The sequence below is a fragment of the Phodopus roborovskii genome, unplaced genomic scaffold (genome assembly GCF_943737965.1).
Source record: "Phodopus roborovskii unplaced genomic scaffold, PHOROB, whole genome shotgun sequence".
Lineage (NCBI taxonomy): Eukaryota > Metazoa > Chordata > Mammalia > Rodentia > Cricetidae > Phodopus > Phodopus roborovskii.
In genome coordinates, this window is record NW_026125489.1 from 5,925,421 (window position 1) to 5,945,157 (window position 19,737).

The following is a 19,737-nucleotide window of genomic DNA, read 5'->3' on the forward strand; positions in this document are numbered from 1 at the left end:
TTTCTTTTCTTTTATTAAGATTTTGGAATCTGTATCTTTAATCCCAGCACATGCAAGGTAGAGAAGCCTGAAGATCAGGAGTTCCAGGCCAGCCTCTTAGTGACTTTGGAGCCAGGCAGCCTGGGCTACATGAGACCCTGTCTCTAAAATGGAAAACTAAAAAGGTTTGGGAATCCAGGCATCTTTCATATGCTCTGTGTGCACGATGGCCACATCAGGGTCTGAACAGTTGCTTGGGTTTCTCTACACTGTAACTTGAAATCATTTTCTATTCTCTGTAAGAAATCTAATAGAAATATAGTAATTATTAGTTCTATAACAGAAGGCAGAAGGAAGTGATTCATGAATCACTAAGCTAATGGGGGCTTAGGGGAAAACATGAACACCATTCGTGCAAGAGCTCTGTTGTTTTGTTTTCCTACAGGTTTTTTTTTTAATGCCTGTAGGACACACACACACACACACACACACACACACACACACACACACACACGGATCTCTGAGTTCAAGGCCAGCCTGATCTACAGAGGGAGTTCTAGGACAGCCAGAGAGAAATGGCTTTTGCTTATTTGATCCATTGTTTTTATAGATTTTTCTTTTCTGCTCTAAATCTTCAGCTTAAGAAGCAGTCACTGGGCTATCTGAACAGTCACATGAGCGATGAACTTGTAAGTAACCAGTGAGACTGGCTAGAGTGGGACTGGGTTTTAGTTTCTTGGAGACAAGAGGCTGGCGTGTCCTCTGGGTCATTCCCTTATTTCCTTTGGGTGAAGGCACTAACTCATTCTAACAGTGTAGACTGCTGACCCGTGGGAACCCTGAGCACAGGAGAAAGATGAAATAATTGAGCTGGTCCAGGTCCTTCACTATATTATCAGGTGGCCCAAGTACCCCCTCTCCTAGTCTCTGTTTACAGCAGAGCCCTCGTCACTCATAACACACAGAGCAAGAGCATACCAATGTTTCCGTGTCGCATCTACCGTTTCCTCTCTTTCCGGGTAATATCATTTAATTTGGTGTTAGCAGACTTTTATAAGTTAGGAACTCTTTTTTCTTTCCCCTCACATCAGTTGCTGTGGTTGGAAAGCCTTGTGCCTTGTGCTTATTGAACTATTGATGTCTCTCCATTTTGTTTGATGCTCAGAAAAGAAATGAATAACAGTCATTTAAACAAAAAAAATAAAAACAGCAGGCTGCCTGGTGTGGTGGTGTGGACAGAGACAGTGAGTTCAAAGCCAGCCTGGTCCATGTAGTGAGTTTCAGGCCATCTGGGACTGTGGACTCAAAACAACAGCCAAAACACAGAGGGGCTAGAGAGACGCTTGTCGACCAAGAACAGATACCACTCTTCCAAAGGACCCGAGTTCAGTTCTCAGTACCTACTGTACTCTAGCTATAACGGGGTCCAGCGCCTCTGGCTTCTACTTGTACCTGCACCCACTTGTGCATACCTACGCGCATGTACACACACACACACACACACACACAGAGGGGGAGAGAGAGGGGAAGAGAGAGACAGACATACAAACAGCCAAAACACCCCCAACACACACACACACACACACACAGAGGAGACATAATTAAAAATCTTTAAAATAACAAGAGGTGAGATTGTATTAAAACAGCCATTATGGTTATTTAATAGGTGCTGGCCTATGTTTTTAAATATTAACCAGCCGAACCTGTGCGGCCATACCGCCCTTTTACATTTCTCTGCTGTGTTTTGCAATAGTGTGGGAGTCCTGGTACATAAGTCATTCCTGTTACTTGGTTAGGTAGAGCGCTCATATCCCACTGGAAATGATAACAAACATTCAAATGCTGTCTGGTAAGTCCATTCACTGACTGGCTTTGGATAAACTGACAAAAACGGAGGTCCTGAGGAAAGGTCACTCTATGCAGACGTCATTTTCAATCCCGTCTAATTTGACAAGACGTTAGAACAAGAAAGTGTGAAAGGGTGGCAGCGAGGTCTTCACTGTTGTCACGGTCGTTTAAAAGGCACCACAACTGAAATCCTCAGGACTGTGACGCGTCTGTCTTTTAAAAAATGGCACCTCTGGTTTTGAGATGTGAGATGTGAATGCTGTTCAGAGTTACACAACTATCTGATGAATCATGCCGGGTGGTGGGGCCTTTCCATTATCCCCCAACAGCAGCCACTCCCCCCAGACCCTCCCAGTCTTCCAGACCCCAAGCAAAACTCACCCAGCTTCCGTCTCTGTGAACGAGTCTGTCCTGGATAGTTGACATGAATCGAACTATGGATTGTGCAGTCTCAGGAGAATAGCACGGACAGTAAACTTTCTGATCTTGTTTCTCTGTTGGAGACAGGGTCTCACATGCATAATCCAGGCTGGCTTCAAACTTGCTGTGCAGCCAAGGATGATCTAGACTCCGCTTCCCAAGAGCTGGGATGAGGGATGTGCGCCACAACTCTCAGTGTATGTGGTGCGGGAAGCCAGACCCAGGGCATCTAAAGGATAGGCAAGCACTCTGCCAGCCGATGGATGTGAGCTTATGTTTTGAAGGTCCACCGTAATGTGAGCCAGGTCCCCATTCATTTTTATTGTCAGACAGTATTCTGTTGCAGAGTTAGTTTATCTTCACCTTTACTGACGATACTGCCATTCACACTCATGCACGTGGTTTTGTACAGAAGTGTATTTTCATTTCTAATTTTGTGTATCCAGAAGTAGACATGGTGACTCTGTTTAGCTTTTGAGAAAGTGCCAGGATATTCTCCAGTGTGGCAGGAAATTTTACGATTGTTGCTGTTAGAATCCCATACTTGGGTGTCAGGGTGCTCCTAATTTTCCGTCTCCCGGCAGCTGATGATATTCAGCAACTTTTAGTAATCCGTTGACCCACGTTTTCATCATCTTGTGTGGAACACTGACTAAGATCCTTCACCCACGGTTTAAGCTGTATTTTTTTGTTTTACGGTTGAGTTAGAAGGGTTCTTTATACAAATTCCCTATCCCACGTATGATTTCCAAGCATGCCTCCCACCACAAGGGGCGCTGTTTTACTTTGTGCTGGGTATCGCTGTGCATCTTGTAATCTCTGTTATTTGGGTCAGCATGTCTTCCTACCCTTTTATAGTTCATACTCCTCCTTCTGCATCTTCTCTTTGTTATAAACTGCTGTTGGGTGTCTAAGGTTTCTGTGTCAATCTAGAAGAAGCTAAGCACATAGCTGTGTAGGTGGAGTTTTCCTGTCCTGGAGCCACTTTGAAATTACCACACAGAGGCTTACATTAATTTGTAAATGCTTGGCCAATAGCTCAGGGTTATTACTAACTAGCTCCTGCATTTTAAATTAACCCTTAGTCCTTATTTATGCTCTGCCACGTGGCGGTACCTGTGTTAGCATGTTCATCTTGTTTCTCCATGTCTACTTTAGACTCTCTCTCCTTTCTCCTGTATCCTCAGTTTGATCACCCCCCCCCCCATACTTTGTGCTTGGCTATTGGCCAGTCAGCTTTGATTAGCCAATGAGAGGAATACATATTCATAGTGTATGAAAGGATTGTTCCACAGCAAACCTGGGTCCCCAGAGCCTGGGACTCTGCCTAACGTAAGATGCAGGCTCAGCAATGATGTGCTCGGCTAAATTAAAATGAACCTTGAATCTGGAAGTAAAAAGCCCCATCAAGACTTGCCCAGGAGAGCTGCTGGGAGGGGCCCTAATGGACTGCCCAGGAATCTGGGGTTAGGGGAGGACTTGCAATTCTTGGTGCAGAACTAAAGGCCCCTGGGTTTTCTAGGAGTTTTAATTATTTATGCCCAGTTGAAGGAAGCCCGTGCATTTGCTGAGTAACTGTGATAAGATCTATAGCAGAGCCGCGTTTATCTCCTGTTGGATACCAAGGTGAGAGGAAGCTGTGGGTGGGAAGGACCTCATATGATTGATTCATTTTCTCTTTGCACAACGGGATTTGCTAAAAATCACTTCAGCTCAAAAGATTTACTGGAATTCCTGAATGAAGAATATCCCCCATCCTTGATTTTCTTTCTTATTCTTCATGAAACAAAAATAGCTCTCCATATTTTTAGGAGAAAACTTTTGGCAGCCAAGCTGATTGTAACACTCTATTGGAAACCGCTTTCTTTGATTGACTGGGAAGCAGATGTCCTTCCTTGTGGTTAGAAGCCTGTTGGTGATGCATTCTCTCCAGCAACTACCATACTCCTGAGAGGTTAGGAGGAGCATCCCCTCAACCCAGAGGGAACATGAGGTGTGCCTCCCTGCCTTTGCCGAGCCACACTGGACCATAGCAGACCCCAGGGCAGAGCTCTTTGAGCCCCTCTGCCAAAGTGTCACTAGGGAATAGGACAATTGCTCGGAACTGTTGGATGGGTGGAAAGATGGCAGGAAGGATTCCATTAGTCAGACTCACAGAGCTGAGACTGGGCTCCGGGGAAGTCCCTCTTACCACCTGGGAAGGCAACACTAACAGAAACAGTGAAGGCATAAATGTTGTAACTCCGCATTAGTAAAGTAAGCAGATTTCCCCACGTGCCTTTTCTACATTCACACTGTAACCACAAGGCTACTGCTGAGCTAACTAGCAGCATCAAATCCCTGCGAAACCCTGGATATCCACTACCAGCTCTGTCTAGAAGGGACCCTGCAAAGGAATGAAGAGCATGCTCTTGGGACAGGATTCCTCTCTGCACTGAATTAGTTGCTGCCCTCTTTCAGGGTGTAGGTGTGGACACTGGGCATGGAGGGACACAGAGGTCCTCCACCGGGAATACTATTCTTGTCTTTGGAAGTCATAGGATCAAAGCCGGTCAGAGGTGTGTGCGTAGTGTGTCCTGCTTGCCAGAGCAAAGATTTCTCTGCAGTGGCCGCTTGCAGCTAATTTTGCATCTGCTGCATTGCCTTTTGCATTTCCTGAATCCCTAGGTGCACATTCTTCGAGTCCTTAACATAGTGGAAATGGTAAAAGGATTGTGTGTCAGTAAAGATGTTGGTTTCAACAATGTGTCCAAGGCGAAGACGGGGATAACAGCCTTGGTGTTATATGATAAGTTGGAGTCTGAGGGTTGCTCTGTTATGAATGGATTATTTGGATATAGAAAGAAATTATTTTTAGGTCCGGCATTCCTATGAACCCCGAAGGCTAAGAGTTTTACAAATAAGGAATGTATGCCCTAAATAAAAATTGCCAGATGTCAGTCTCTATGTGTGCCAGCTGACAAATGTGTCAGCTCCGATGTCTGGAAAATGACACCCATTTCTTTTATGCTCAAGCTCAAAAGGGATAGTTAAGGTAAAACAGCACTGAAAAGCTTGATACACTCAGGTGCCAACAGCACCCCAGCGTTTGGGAGTATCTGAAAGGCTGTGATTTCCCTCTCTCGTGACTCAATGTGTGTTTGTGGCATTACAAATGTGACATGTATTTCTATTCAAATTGGCTACATTTTCCCCAGGATCTCATCTCTTTTTTAATTATGAGATGGCTCATTGGGTATAGGGGCTTGCCACCGAACTAATGACTCTGAGACATACACATGGCAGAGAGGTGGAGACAATTCCTACAGATTGTCTTCTGGTGCCCACATCCACTCTGCATGTTTCCATCTTCATGCCACACGCATAATTATAATACACGACTCAAGCAGAGGCCATAAGCAGGGCCACCGGTGTGATATGCCTTGCCTGTGGGCTCGCTTTGGTCACTTTCATGATGTCATCAGACGGACTCATGCCTTGCCTGTCAGCTTGCCTCTGTCATTTTCATGACGTCATCAGGTGCCTTCTTGTCTTGTCCTTAGAAATCCGAGCTCAACTGGTTGAGCAGCAAAAATGCCTCGAGCAGCAGACGGAGATGCGAGTCCAGCTGCTGCAGGACCTGCAAGACTTCTTCCGGAAAAAAGCCGAAATTGAGACGGAATATTCCCGCAACCTGGAGAAGTTGGCGGAAAGGTTCATGGCCAAAACAAGAAGTACTAAGGACCACCAGCAGTTCAAGTAAGAAGCTGGCTCCAGCTGTGGGTGTTGCTCTGGGGACTGAGGGATTGCCTGGTGAGCATGAGGTCATAGGTTCAATACCTGGGGTGGGGAGAGAGAGAGAGAGAGAGAGACTTGAGCCATAGGTTCAATACCTGTGGGTAGGGGTGGGTCAGGGGGGGAGGGAAAGGAGACAGGAAGGGAGAGAGGGAGGGACAGATGGACAGAGAGAGACTTGATTCAGAGAGTCTCTTTTCCAAGGTGAACCTCCACAATGCTGGACATCGCCTTTGAAATTACTGGCATTCATGTCCCTGTAAGTCTAACAACCTTTCTCCTGCCCCACTTACCCTGCATAGACATAACTTTATATTTTGAATCGGTGTTTATAAAACTCCTAGCAACAGAAAAGCCGCTATCAGCCGTAGGTAGACATTTGAAAGGGTGGGTTTAAAGAGCCGCTGTGAGCAAAGGCCTCAAGATTTCTGTAGCGAGTCGTTGCTTGTTCTTTTCCGTTTCTTCAGACCAAGTCTCACTCTGCAGCCCAGGCTAGCCTAGAACCTGTGACAGTCTGCCTGCCAAGTGCCAGGATTATAGCCTGCACCACCCTCTAGTGACTTTTATATGAAAATTAGCAATAACTTTTGTTGGGGTTTAATGTTCATGGGGAGCATGTCCCACCTCCACCCAACGTGTTTGTAGTAATTAAAAAAAAAAACATACATGTTATTCTGGTCATGAAATTCACTTCATAATTTAAAACCCAGAGTCAGAGAGACAGGTTGGTAATTGTAACATAAGTGTACCAGCAGAACAAGCACAGGGTTCTGTTGAAAGACAGGGCTGAGGCATGTTCTGTAATGATCCTGGAAAGGAAGGTCTTGGAAGAGTGATGAAGTGTGTGTGTGTGTGTGTGTGTGTGTGTGTGTGTGTGTGTGTCTGTGTCTGTCTGTCTGTGTATGTATATGTGTGTGTATGTATGAGTGTGCATGTGTGAGTGTGCATGTGTGAGTGTGCATGTGTGAGTGTACATGTATGTGTGTGTGTGCAAACTCACAAATGCCTGTATGGCGATGCATGTGTGTCGAGTGGTATACACACTTTAGTGTGTACCTGCTGTAGAGGCCAGAGGACAACCTAGGGTATCATTTCTTGGGTGTTAACACACTGTTTACCTGCCTGTCTCTGCAAACTCAGTGTTGGGGTTGGGATCTGTGGCTCAAACGCACATCCTGAAGCTTACAAGCTTACAAACGCCACCACCTGAGCCATCTATCTGCCAGGCCCCAAGCAGACTGGTATGTGAGTGGACACATAAGGACGGGCTGACCAGGAAGGGGTTACTGGAGAAGGGAGCTTCATAGGTGAAGGGCAGGAAGGGAAGGACTCTAGGCCAGGTTTGCAAAGTAGTAGTCCTTTGGGAGTATGCCGTGCTGGACGGCAGGGTGGCCACGGGCATTAATTGGAGCACAGCACAGCACAGCTTCTTGCACATCTGTGTGGGCTGTGTCCTGCAGACATAGGAATCTTTGGAGTGTTTTAAGTTGCATTTAAGTGACAGGTAGGGTTGTGGACTACAGGGGGATATTAGAGAAGGAAGAACACCAAAGGTCTCTCCTGGCATGAGGCCTTATGTTCTAGCCACCTGGAGGGAGAGGAGGCCTTACGTTCTAGCCACCTGGAGGGAGAGGGAAGCGCCCAGTTGGGGAGACAGCGGAAAAGCATCCTAGGCTTTTGTTTCAGAAAGAATGGTTGGCTAGGGAATCTGGTAAACACCTGTGCCATAGATCTCCCTGACATGATGGTTAGAATATAATCAATGACCTTCTAAGTGTGTACCTGGAGTCATGGGAAGGCAAGGGAAGTTTCCATGGTCAAAAAGAAAAAGAAAAGGAAGGACAGAAAGGAGGGGGGAAGGGAGGGGGGAAGGGAGGAAGAGAAAAAGGAAGGAAGGAAGGAAGGAAGAGGAAGGGAGGGAGGCAGGAAGGGAGGGTTGTGAAGGTCTAGGTTGTTTGTGAAGGAACCCAGCCCTCAACCCTGCAGAAGAAGCGCTGGTGACAGGTCTACACAAGATACAGACTTGGAAGAGAAAGTTTCCACTGTCGGCCCCCCCTCGTTGTCCCCCAGTCCCAGAGGGTAACCCACCCCAGTGACAGAGGAAATCAAAGACATGCCACCCTCCCACACAAGGGCAGCAAAGAGGCGGCCCAGCCCGCCCCTTTGGGCCTGGGGGTGCTGCTGAGAACCCGGCCTCTTCTCAGTGACCTTGAACTTGAGTTTCATACCCTTGCACGACCTTGGAGCCCGGATTAAAAGGAGGGGTTGCTGGTTTGTGAAGATGGCTTTACAGCAGATGGGGTCAAGCCTGATGAGCGGAGCTCAATTGCCGCGACTCCCAGGCGGAAGGGAAGAAACTAGTGAAAGCTGTTCTCTGCGCCTCACCGGCGTGTGCGCCACCAAACGCATAAATGCAATTAATATTTGTACAGGCAGCTTCGCCCTGCCTTTGACTTGAGAGTTGCCTATCACTGAATGTGGAGCTGGGGAGGGAAGGGGTCCAAAGGTTAGAACATGGCTCCATTAACGACCACTACTGTGTGTTACTACCTACCTTCTCGGCGCTTTGCTTTCTCTAACGTGAGGTGTGAGAGCTCATGATTGTAAGTGGCCTTGACAGACAGGGAAGTGTCCTCCTAGCTGTGACCGGTGGCTGGCTGGGGGATGCGTGTGCTGCATTCCTTGTCTTAGTTCTCAGACAGACGAGTCTTTAGCACACGCATGCGCTCACCCGTTGAAGCTAAACCTTGGAGCCTGGCTTTACTCACTTGGTGGTCGCTATCTTTGTGAGCCCCGTCCTTAGCCGCAAGTTGCTACTGCAGAAGCCAAGAGCCAGGCTCCCCACCAGCCCCCCCCCCCCCACAGCCTCAGGCTGGTCTGTCTCACTGTGGTCCTTATCAAATCCTTGGTAAGCCTTAGTTCTCTGGCTGACAGTCAGGACACAGCAAGTGGCTGTGGTAAGGAGTCAAGTATGGTTGATGTCAGGTCTCAGTCAGAGCAGCCTCTTAGACAAAAATAGCTATCGTTCTATATGCAGCACTTAATATGCCCCAGGTGTGAGGGCAAGCATGTAAACAGACAGTAAGCCGCCCAAGACATTGCCTTTGCAACCTCATGAGACCCAGTCTGTTATTTTACCCATTATGCAAAGGAACCGAAGTACAGAGAGGTTAACAGTTACCCACCGCCACCCAGATAGATAAGGCATGGGGGCCCAGGTGAGAGGCTAGAGTGGGAGCCCCCAGTCTTTCATTAATATTTATGCAAACTGAGGCAGGGTCTCCCTGAGTTGTCCAGGCTGGCCTCAAATTTGTCATCCTCCTGCCTCGGCCTTCCAAGCTGACAGGGTTGCACGCCTATGCCTCCGCAAACCTGGCTTGAAGTCCCCAGTCTTGACCTGCCTATTGCTTCTCACCCAGTAAAATGACAGCTGCTGTTATTACTATATTATTATCGATGTTGTGATTGACACTAACAACAAGGTGATGATACTAATGTGTTTGCTTACTCAGTCGATGAACTTCTAGTTCATGCTTCCATCTGGGTGTGTACGGAGGACACAAAAATGTATGAAATAGCCTCAGGGAATTTAAGGATGAGGGCAGCTCAGATGAACAAAGTGGCCCTTGCCTCTGGGGCTGACTCGGCAGAGGATGTCATGAGGAAGGCCAGCCTCGCCTGCCATGGACTCACTGTTCCTTCTGCGCGTTTCTAAGAGAAAGGACATCCCAGGCCAGAGCTGGAATCCCAGTGTGCGTAGGGATTTCTTCCTGGGCCCATTTCTGCTTCTGTCCTTGCTTTCTTTTAGACAGAGACCGTAATGCAGTGTGTTTGGGGACAGTGGGTGTTTTCTTTGTTTCTAAGACAGGGTCTCCTTATAAGGCACCCTTGGACTTGCTATGCAGTGAGATACATGCTATACCGTTTTGTAGCCCAGCCTGGCCTTAAACTCTTGATCCTTGTGCTCAGCTTCCTGGATTCAATGCGATTCTAAATGTGGAATCTGAAAAGCCTAAGTGGTAGGAAGATGTGACTTTCTTCCTTTCCCATGGCTTAATGTTCAGTCACCAATGTTCACGAATAGTATTACGTCTTTGCTGGAAAGATGGCTCAGTGAGGAGAGTGCCTGCCGTGCAAGCCTTATGGCCTGTGTTCTGACCCCAGAACCTGTGTAGAATTCAGACATGTCAGCAGACATGTGTCTGTCACCCCGCACTCCCGTGAGAACACAAGGGAATCCTTAGACGTTCAAAGGCCAGTAGCCTGGCGCACACTTTGGAAAGCAAGGGTGCATGTCAGAGCTTGGCTTGGTCCTCTACATCTGTGCCATGGCACATGTCCCCCCCCCTCCCCTCTTACCCAACGCTACCCCTTCCTATTCACACACACACAACACACACACACACACACACAACTTAAAGAGAAAAACCAATAGAACCCACATCTGATGACACGGCCCTTCTGTGCCGTGAGTTGGGAGAAACACTTGCATTTGGCCATTTCGTGGTTAGTTTTTGTAGTTGTGATTTTGTAGTTGTATTTCTCCTTTGTGTCTTCCACATCGAGCATCAATCCTATTCATTTCCCCATCCCTCCATATCCGCCCTCTGCCCTTGCCACACACCCCCCCCCCATAAGTAACATTTAAGAGAAAAAGACGGGGGAAAGAAAGACAAAACCGTGTCATGGGAGCTGTAGTGTGGCACCATGAGTTGCACAGTATAGCCTGTCATCCGTCTGGCTGCAAAGAATCATTGGGCTAGTTTCCCCTCACTATCAATGCTGGGCCCTCACTGGGACTCCTTGCTTATCCTGCTGTGGCCCTGTGTTGTGGAGGTCCTGTAGCTTTGGGTCTGCAGGACTGGCCCCTGCATATGCTCCAGCAGATCACAGATGGGGTGGATGTTGGCGTGGGCTGACTCATACCCTGCTTCTGGGCCTGGGTAGTTGCAGGGTCCGTCAGTCCACCAGCTCTACCCCCTCACCACCAGGGTGAGCTCTGCAGTTTTACCCTGAGTTTACCCCTTGCAGCAATGAGCAAATGGCAGGGCCCCGTTCTCCAGCTTCTGTGCCCTCAGGGCCTGCTCTCCTACACCTGGACCGTCAGGGCAAGGTCCAGGGGCCACTCTCCTGAGTGCTGCAGCTCATGAGGGACAGGGACATCCCTCCCACTCTGAATGACCTCAGGGCCAGCTTTCCCCCTGCCACAGGTTGGAGGACATCTCTTCCCACCCCCACCACCATGTGGCAGATGAGGGTGTGGGCCATATCTCCCTGAGTCATGTTCTCAGGGCAGTTTACCTGGACCCCTGTCAATACCGTCAGATGCTGGGCGGCCCGGTCGAGGTGCAGAGCCCACTTTCCCGAATGCTGCAGCTCCTGTCAGGGAGGGTCAGCTCCCTCTCCTGCCGCAGGTGGCAAAGGAGGGGACAGCATCTAAGTTTCTAAAAGCGGTGACATTTTGGTTGTTCACTGTGTTGGGATGGAATTTTTTCTTTGAGTATGTGTATATGTGTCTAATTATGTGTGCTTTGCAGTTCATTTAGTTTCATCTAAAATAAACCAGGAGTGTTTATGGATCTGAGCTGGCTCCGTAGATTTCAGCAGGACACGTGACGTGTCACGAGCCAGCAAGCGTCCAGGTTCCTTCAGCTCATGAGCCTTGAGACAATGTTATAAAGTTCTGATTCCCCGGGAATGCTTCTTGGAGGCTGGAGGTTAGACATCCAGGGATTAATAAATAGCCATGCTCCGTGAAAAGCATGCCCAACCAAATGTCTTTCCCAGCAGCAGGACCAGCACTCAAATGAGACTTCGTGAGCAGGAGCAGACCAGCCTGTGTGAGACAGTAGCCAATCGATTCTCACGGAAGAAGAATTCTTCCCCTAGTGGGGCGCTGAATGGGGGGAGGTACAGCCAAAGTGCTGTATCAGGGGTTTTGATCCAAGGTGTCTTTCCAGGCCTGGTTAGTTGCAGGACTCCTGCAGGCTACAGCATGCCCCCATCTAAGAAATGCTCGAAGCGGGAAGCACAGCAGGGGTACCTGTCCACTGTGGCCCTTCCTCCTGCACGGGTGACCTTTGCTGGCTGATCTGGGCCCTTTGAAATGACCGTAATTCTGTCCTCTGTCCTCCTTTACCTTCAGGAAGGACCAGAACCTGTTGTCTCCTGTGAACTGCTGGTACTTACTCCTCAACCAAGTGAGGAGAGAAAGCAAAGACCACGCCACCCTGAGCGACATCTACCTGAACAATGTCATTATGAGGTTCATGCAAATCAGCGAGGATTCCACCCGGATGTTTAAAAAGGTAGACTCCATACCTCCCTGCCACCGAGTGCTTCCTAATAACCACCACCCCTACAGCCGCCGAGAAGGTGCCCGATGGGCATGAAAGGCAGTGAACACTCTAAAGACACAGATTAGACTGTTAAACCTAGCATGTGTGTTTATACTGTATGTGTTGGTACGTGTGTATGACATATGTTCACGTGTGTGCGTGTGCACAGTACGTTCAGCATTATATACTGGATATACTTATTTATATTCAGTAAATGAGTATTTGATCTGAGCAACATGAACAAAAGTGTGGGTACCTGCAGCACGATGGAGAGATGGCTCAGCAGTTTAGAAGAGTTCATGCAGAGGATGTGAGTTAGGTTCCCGGTACCCAGGTCAGGCAGCTCACAACTCCAGATCCAAGGAGATCTCATGCCTCTGCCCTCCCTGGGCACAAGCATTCATATACAGACAGACAGACACACACACACACACACACACACACACACTTAATTAAAATAATAAAAATCTTAATTGGAAAGTTTCTACACCCCGATAAGCCTGTCCTCTGATGCAGCAGTCCAAATCAGACCAAATCAAACCGAATTAGAAAAAGCCCAGGTTTAATGGACACAGAGCTGCGGGATGGCCTTCCAGACCCCCGAGAGAAGGGAAAGAGAGGGAAACCAGGAGCCTGTTCTCTGGGGTGCAGTTTAAATACCCTGTGGGAGTGGTCTTGAGCACCTTGGGTGGGGGGGTCAGTGTTTGGTAGACTTCCTGAGATGTAGCAAGGTTTGGAGGGACTTAGGGGAGGGGGCTTGGGTAGAACGTCCACCTTAACACTTATTTCTGTGTTTTCAAGTACCTACAAGTTTTCTGTTTGTCCTGAGAACTGACCTCCACACTTAGGAAGGAGACACACTTAAAGAACGGGACCTCGGGTTCTGCTTTCTAGCTCACACATGACCAGACTTGTAAAGCAGGTGCTGCCCTCCCAGGAAAATATTACCACATTGTCTTCTCAGTCCTGACTGCAGAGACTATGGGGGGGGGGAGGGCGGGATTCTACAGGGTCCAGAAAATTGAGTTTCTAATGTTTCTAATGTGTTGAAGAAGCTTCCTCCTTCCTGACTCCATTTACAGAAGACAAACAAGGCTGGGGGTGGGGTGGACACTGGGCTTTTAAGCCTTTGTGCCATCATTAGCTTCAGTCAGCTCTTAGCAAACATGTATGTTGTTTGGACATTTTTGTTGAGAACAATAACAAAATTGGAGCATTTCCCGTGCAAAAGACACACACAGCATCTTGCCCAGCTTTCAGTTTCTATGTTGGTTGAGAGCAGGGTCTCTCCACGGACCTCCTCAGTTTGGTGTTAATCGTGTTCTGTGCCTAGATTTATATCCAGACCTACTGTGTTGGCCTCAGAGAAGGAGGTAGACCCTGACCATTCACGATACATTGTGTTTCCAAGGGGCCTCTTATAACAAGAGTACAGAGCCAGCCAGCCAGGCAGGCAGGCAGGCTGTGCTCGATGTAGTAACCACATAAGGTTTGATTTCTGACCTAGAAATGGAAATTTAGCAAGATCCAAGTCATTGTGGGCCATGTCAAATAGAAAAGAAAATGTTTCCAACAAAGGACTTTTTGGGTTGGATCTCAGACTAGGTAGAGAAATACCTTAAATAAGAGAGCTTGAAAATTATTTTCCACTGAGCTAGGGAAGTCATGGAACCTTCTTACCACTCCATTAGCATCGTCTGTGGAGACCACGTACACTTTTGTGGGATCCCTAAGCATCTGCAGTGGCATCCAGATGTGTGTCAGGCTGCTGTGCTGGTCGTAATGAATCCGCATGTGAATGTTACCAAGACACTTGCCTGACTTAGGGGCTTTGGCAAGGATTCAGCCATGAGCAGTCCTCATTTATTCATCCACCGAACAAAACATCTGTAAGCTTCCAGGCTGGCGAGGCTGAGTTAAAAGACGTGCCCCTGCTTGCAAGGAACTCATTAGAATAATTAAGCATTCCCAAGCTAAAGAGATGTAGAGCTCACTGTAGGGGCCTGGAGGATGGGGACCTTCACTTACTCGTAGGGGAGAGCTTCAAAGACACAGCCTTGGAAGTGAAGGGGGGCACTTTTCATGAGTCTAGCCAAGTCTAGGAGTTTTTCAAGGGCCCGCAGGGACGCCTGTGTTTGGAAAGCACAGGGTTCTACGGGGCTGGCCTGGGTTGGTAGGACCAGAATAAGCAATGGCGATAGTGACTAGCAAAGATGGGCAAATAAGGAGGGACCGCCTATGACAGGGTCAAGGGCTTAATGACACAGAGAGAAGCAAGGACTGACTGACCAGTCACGTGTGTCTGGGTGAGAACACAGGCCCCTCTGCTTCCTTGTTTTGTGATCTTGGGAGATCGTTCAAGTCATTCAAGGAAATGCTGCCTGTCTACTCTTCCAGAGAATAAACAAAGGTTGGGCAAAGGGAGAGGCTGACGCTGTGTGGGGCCTGGGGCTGGGAGAACCTCTGGAGTTGCCTCATATCCAGGCGGGAAGCCCCAGGCTTTGGTCTGGAGCCCTTGACCTTGGATTGCTCTTGGGAAAGGCAGCGCCTTTAGTGGGAGTTCTCAAGAGCAGTTCCCAGGGAGAGGTTGACTGAGTCTCAACAGCCCACTAGCAATATTCCTAGTAGTTGGGGAAATGAATTCCTAATTTGTAAGGAGGAATCTGGGAGATGTACAGTAAATTAAAAAACAGGCACATGCCATTACCTATTTAGATTCTAAGGCTTACCGTATGTGCAATGGATTCCTGCTACGTTTTGTTTATTGGGAGTGTTCTGGACCTCTTGAACAGCCTTCTGTCTCTTAATCATGGCTGATGAGCTGGAAAGGGTCAGTCACTAAAACCACAGGGACAGAGCTTAGGGAGGAACTTTGTCAGTCTACTAACATGTAGGTCCAACTCACAGCCTACCTACAGTGAAGGACTCCGTGCATACAGCCCAACAAAACCACCAGCTTACTCAACATTACAAAACATTGTGGGTCTTGGTTTTGTTTTTGCTTTACATAGTTAGTTTTTCAGTTGTGCAGATCTCAGGTGTGAACTTTGTGAATGACAGTGTCACATTTCAGAAGGTCAGACACCCCTGCTAGAACCCATTTGTCTTTATGATTGTAACCGACGCTGGGTCTTTTGTCTTTGAAGTCCCAATCTCAGGTGCTGGGAAAGCAAGGCTTACCATTCTGCCATACTTTTGAGTGAGTTGTTGGGTTTCGTGTTTGTTTTGGTCTTGCTAGGGAGCCAAACTGTAGGCATCCCCAATTCCACGCACAGCGGTAGAAAGCAACTGCAAGACTCCGTTCTCAGTTACATCAGGAGCAGTGATAGATGTGTTGCTACAAAAACTTGACTCAGAAGTGTTCTATAAGCAGCTCGATATGAACTTGACATGAAATGCATGATGGGTAGACAACGAGAGCTTTTAAAATAATGAAGGCTGGGGAGATGGTTGGTGTGTAAGACCATGTATTGTTCTTGTAGCAAACCTAAGTTGGATTCCCGGTAATTGGACCGAGTGGGTTATTTTAAAAGAGAACATGGAGTCAGCAAGGAGATGCAGTAGAAGGGTTATGGATGGAGCTGGAGGGGCAAGAAGGCAATTATAAAAATCTCCACGCCAAAACTCCCCAGTAGGATCCTCCGCAGGACCTGTTGGTCAGCAAAGTCCCCAGTGCCAGCAAAACAATCTATGCCATCGTCACCCCAACAGGGATCAGTTGGGAAGTCCCTGTTGCTGAGAACTTCCGTCGCCATACACCCTCATCACAAGAAGTGAGAAATCGATTTCAGACAGATCTGGAAGCTTCCTCCCTACTGGCTAGCTTTCTTGGACCCTGAAGGGGTACTGTACAGACTGATAGGGGAGAAAACCACAAACAACCTTAAGCACCTGTGACCCCTATGAACTACAGTGCCAACCTGCAAAGCAAGATATACCCACAGATGCACTGTTGGCATGACCGTGTACATGGGTGTCCAAGTGCTGTCTGTGGATCTGAGGCACAGGAGAGGATCAGTGCCTGGTCCTGTAAACTCAGTCACAAATCCATGGCTGAGGAGGTCTTAGGCCCTGGGCTAACTTATTATTGTGCGCCTGTTATTGTGTGATGGGGGAAGGGTTACATATCACTCCCCGCCGAGTGAGGGCCTACTGGGGAATTCTGGGTGAGAAGTCATTGTCTTTAATTGGGTACCAATAGGTGAGCCCACCAGATGCCCAAGGGCAGTTCCAAACCCATGCTCTTTGGTGAACTCGGTGGGGGAAGAAGCACAAAACAAATCCATGTAAATATGATGGGGGGGGGCCTGTAGGGAAGATGACAGATTGGGGGAGGGGGATAGGAGAAGGTGGGCAGTTATAGCAATCAGGATGCTCTATAAATGTTTGTGAAATGGCCAAAGAACAAGTGTAATTGAAACCCTGAAGACAGCCGGGCCATGGATGGAGACAGAAAAATCTGCCAGTCATCCACATTCAAGTAGCTGAGACTGGCCTCAGGCCACTGGGAATAGCCCTCCTCTGGCCTACGGACATAGGTTATCACGTTCAGACTTGTAGATTAAATTAGCCCATGTGGGCTGACCACTGATGGCGTGGCTTAGTCTGGCAGGAAGGAGCGATCCCCAGCAAGGTCCTTCGTCTTTCCCTTCTGTCAAAAAGGAGCCGCATCTATTTATGTGCCCTGGTATGAAGGACAGAGCTATTTCATGGGGATATAGCCACGCTGACAAAGACAGCATTTAAAGTAAGCATTGTCCAAACAGATGCTTTAGCTAAAGTTAATTAAAAATAAGTAAAAAACACATACAAGCCACCAGTCTGCTTGCCAAACCTCTAAAGCTCTGACCTTGTTTTGAGAAAAAGCCCATGAGGGGCCAGTAGGATGGCTGAGCAGATAAAGGTGCTTGCTGTCAAGCCTGATGAAGCTGAGTTCAATTCCCAGAACCCACAAAGTTGGCCCTCTGATCTGCATGTGCACACTGTGGCTCCTTTGTGATGGCATAGCCGAACACATGCACAAATATCTTTTTAAAAAACCTATCCATTTTGAAATACTGAAAATTGCCCACCTGGTTATGCATAGTCTTATTTCTTTTTTTTTTTTAATATAACAATGTATATTCTTTATAGAAATGTAGGGAACACTAAAAATATTTTTTTAGGCTCCCCAGGTTTACACAATCAGTTAATGTTTTCACATTCTCTTTTCAAAATTGATATGCATATCTGTATGTGAAATATACAAACACTTTATGCTGTATATAAATGTTTCACAACTGTATATATGTGTTACATTTATTTGTATAGTACAGGTTTTTTAAAAATAGAGATACCATTGCATGTTGCTTGGCAACCTGCCCTTTTCATGGAAAATACTAGCATTTCTCATGCCTGGAAACAGCCCCTCAGAATGGGGTATTTGATGCCTCATGGAGTGCAGGGCTGTTTGCATGGGTTCGTGCCTGTCCCTGTAAGGGGACATTTGAATCTCCAATGTACCAGTGGTGTTCAACTTCTGTTACATAACTGAAAAAGAATTGTCAGGCCAAGGGTGACCTCAGACTTTGACAACTTGGATGCCCTTCTTAACCTTTTTGAGTTTCTGGAGAAATGACCGTCATGACCGTGTTATCCAGTAATATGTTCCCTGAAAAGTAAATGGACTGGTTTTGTTTTTATACTAGCAAGAGATCTACCGGATATGAGTTAGAATGCTTGTGCAACACTCGTAAATAATATAACAAGAGCTTTTCCAAGACATTTTAGTGCACTGTAGCAGAAGAATTAAATGGTATTCTGGTGGCCTCAAGGGACAGCTTAATTATTGATATATGTCCTGGATAAATAAGTAAGAAAAGTCCAAGCTAGCAGTACTTGCTGGCTCTCTTTGAGTCTTAGCATCCTCATGGATACCTTGTTTTCTAGAAATAAATAAAGCTGAACTATTGTTTCTCATAGTAGAAGAACTCCCTGAAGTATTTTTTTATAAAATATTTTCATTTGGTTTTGGTGAAATACGTGCCAAGATGGCTGACCCTGGTAAATGCTCAAAGAATGGCAGTGGTTGGTGGTATTTTTCTTGAAGTCATATAGTTGTCTTGTTGCCTAGCAACATCAAGAAGCGTATGATTCACCTGGCTGGAAGGTAAGCAGGTGAGCAACTACAGACGAGCCATCTACCGTGTGTTCAGAAGCTTTATCGGAGTCTTAGGGAGGGTTAAGCATGTGATCCTTGTATGTTTCATTGAAAATACATTACATAATGATAAAACAAACCAAATGGCATCAGCGATGTTGAAAGTTTTGTCTATGTGGTGTGTTACTTTGGTACCAACCCTCAAATGTCAGTTGTTAAACCAGTAATTAATTACCTTGAGAATAGTTGCCAAGAAACACTTGAAAACTTGTTGGGGTTTCTCTTACTAGTTCTATCTTCTGTCTGCCTCTCTGAGTACTTAACATTCTGTGTAAAGGAGATGCTTGATATAATTAATTGTAACTATGAAACGCACCCTTAAGAGAAACCACGTGGTCCAGTTCAGACCAGTTATTGGTGTCTATAGAAGTGGGAAGGCAAGGTATACAGTAAACAGCTTGCTCCCAGATTCGGGCCATGAACGGAGAACTGGCTGGTTCTCCAGGTTCTGTTAAAATGAACACTTTGAATTTTCAGTGTTAGGGTGGAGAATGAAATGAGGGTTCTGAATAAGACAGTGGTTGGATGAAGGCCTTAACTGCCTTACCGGCCTGGCCTCCTAAGCAGTCATGAAATGACTAAGCAGATGCACAAACGGGAAAAGTTGTTTTGACTTCAAGTGATTCTTTATTCCTTTCAGACCCTTTCACACAGTCCTTCCTCACTCAGAGTGAGGGTATATAGCCTTGTTCCCTTTCATGGCTCTCTCTCAGATACAGATAGATAGATAGATAGATAGATAGATAGATAGATAGATAGATGGATGATAGGAAGAGAGAGATGATAGGAAGAGATAGATTGATAGATATAGATGATAGAAAGATAGATGATAGATGATTAGATAGATAAATAATAGATGGATACATATATGGATGGACTTAATCTCTTTCTGACATATTCCACATTTGCTTGTGGTGTCTATGCTTTTTGCATACACACTCCCAAAGAACAAACTTCTTGTATTGTTCACAGCGACTGGCACTTGCTAGGTGCTAAGAAAGCAAACAAACTAAGGGATAAAAGCTTTCGTCTGTATTAGAAACAAGCGATGAATGGCAGCCACATTAACATAAAGTTCAGTGAGCTAGCATGATGCAGTATTTACAGGGCCAAATCTCAACACCATGATGAGAACTACTTCCCCAGAAAAAGAAATGCTAGGTGGCCCTGGGAAACAGG

At 46.8% G+C, this 19,737-nt stretch overlaps 1 protein-coding gene across 2 annotated transcripts in view; it reads left to right on the forward strand.

Moving 5' to 3' along the window:
• The window catches only part of Srgap1 (SLIT-ROBO Rho GTPase activating protein 1), a 220,131-nt gene that overhangs the window by 93,783 nt on the left and 106,611 nt on the right, over window positions 1–19,737 (forward strand). For both annotated transcript variants that reach the window (XM_051176164.1, XM_051176165.1), the window contains exons 2-3: window positions 5,790–5,985; window positions 12,167–12,329. In XM_051176164.1, coding sequence (XP_051032121.1) covers window positions 5,790–5,985; window positions 12,167–12,329 — 359 coding nt within the window. The remainder of the gene's footprint in view (window positions 1–5,789; window positions 5,986–12,166; window positions 12,330–19,737) is intronic.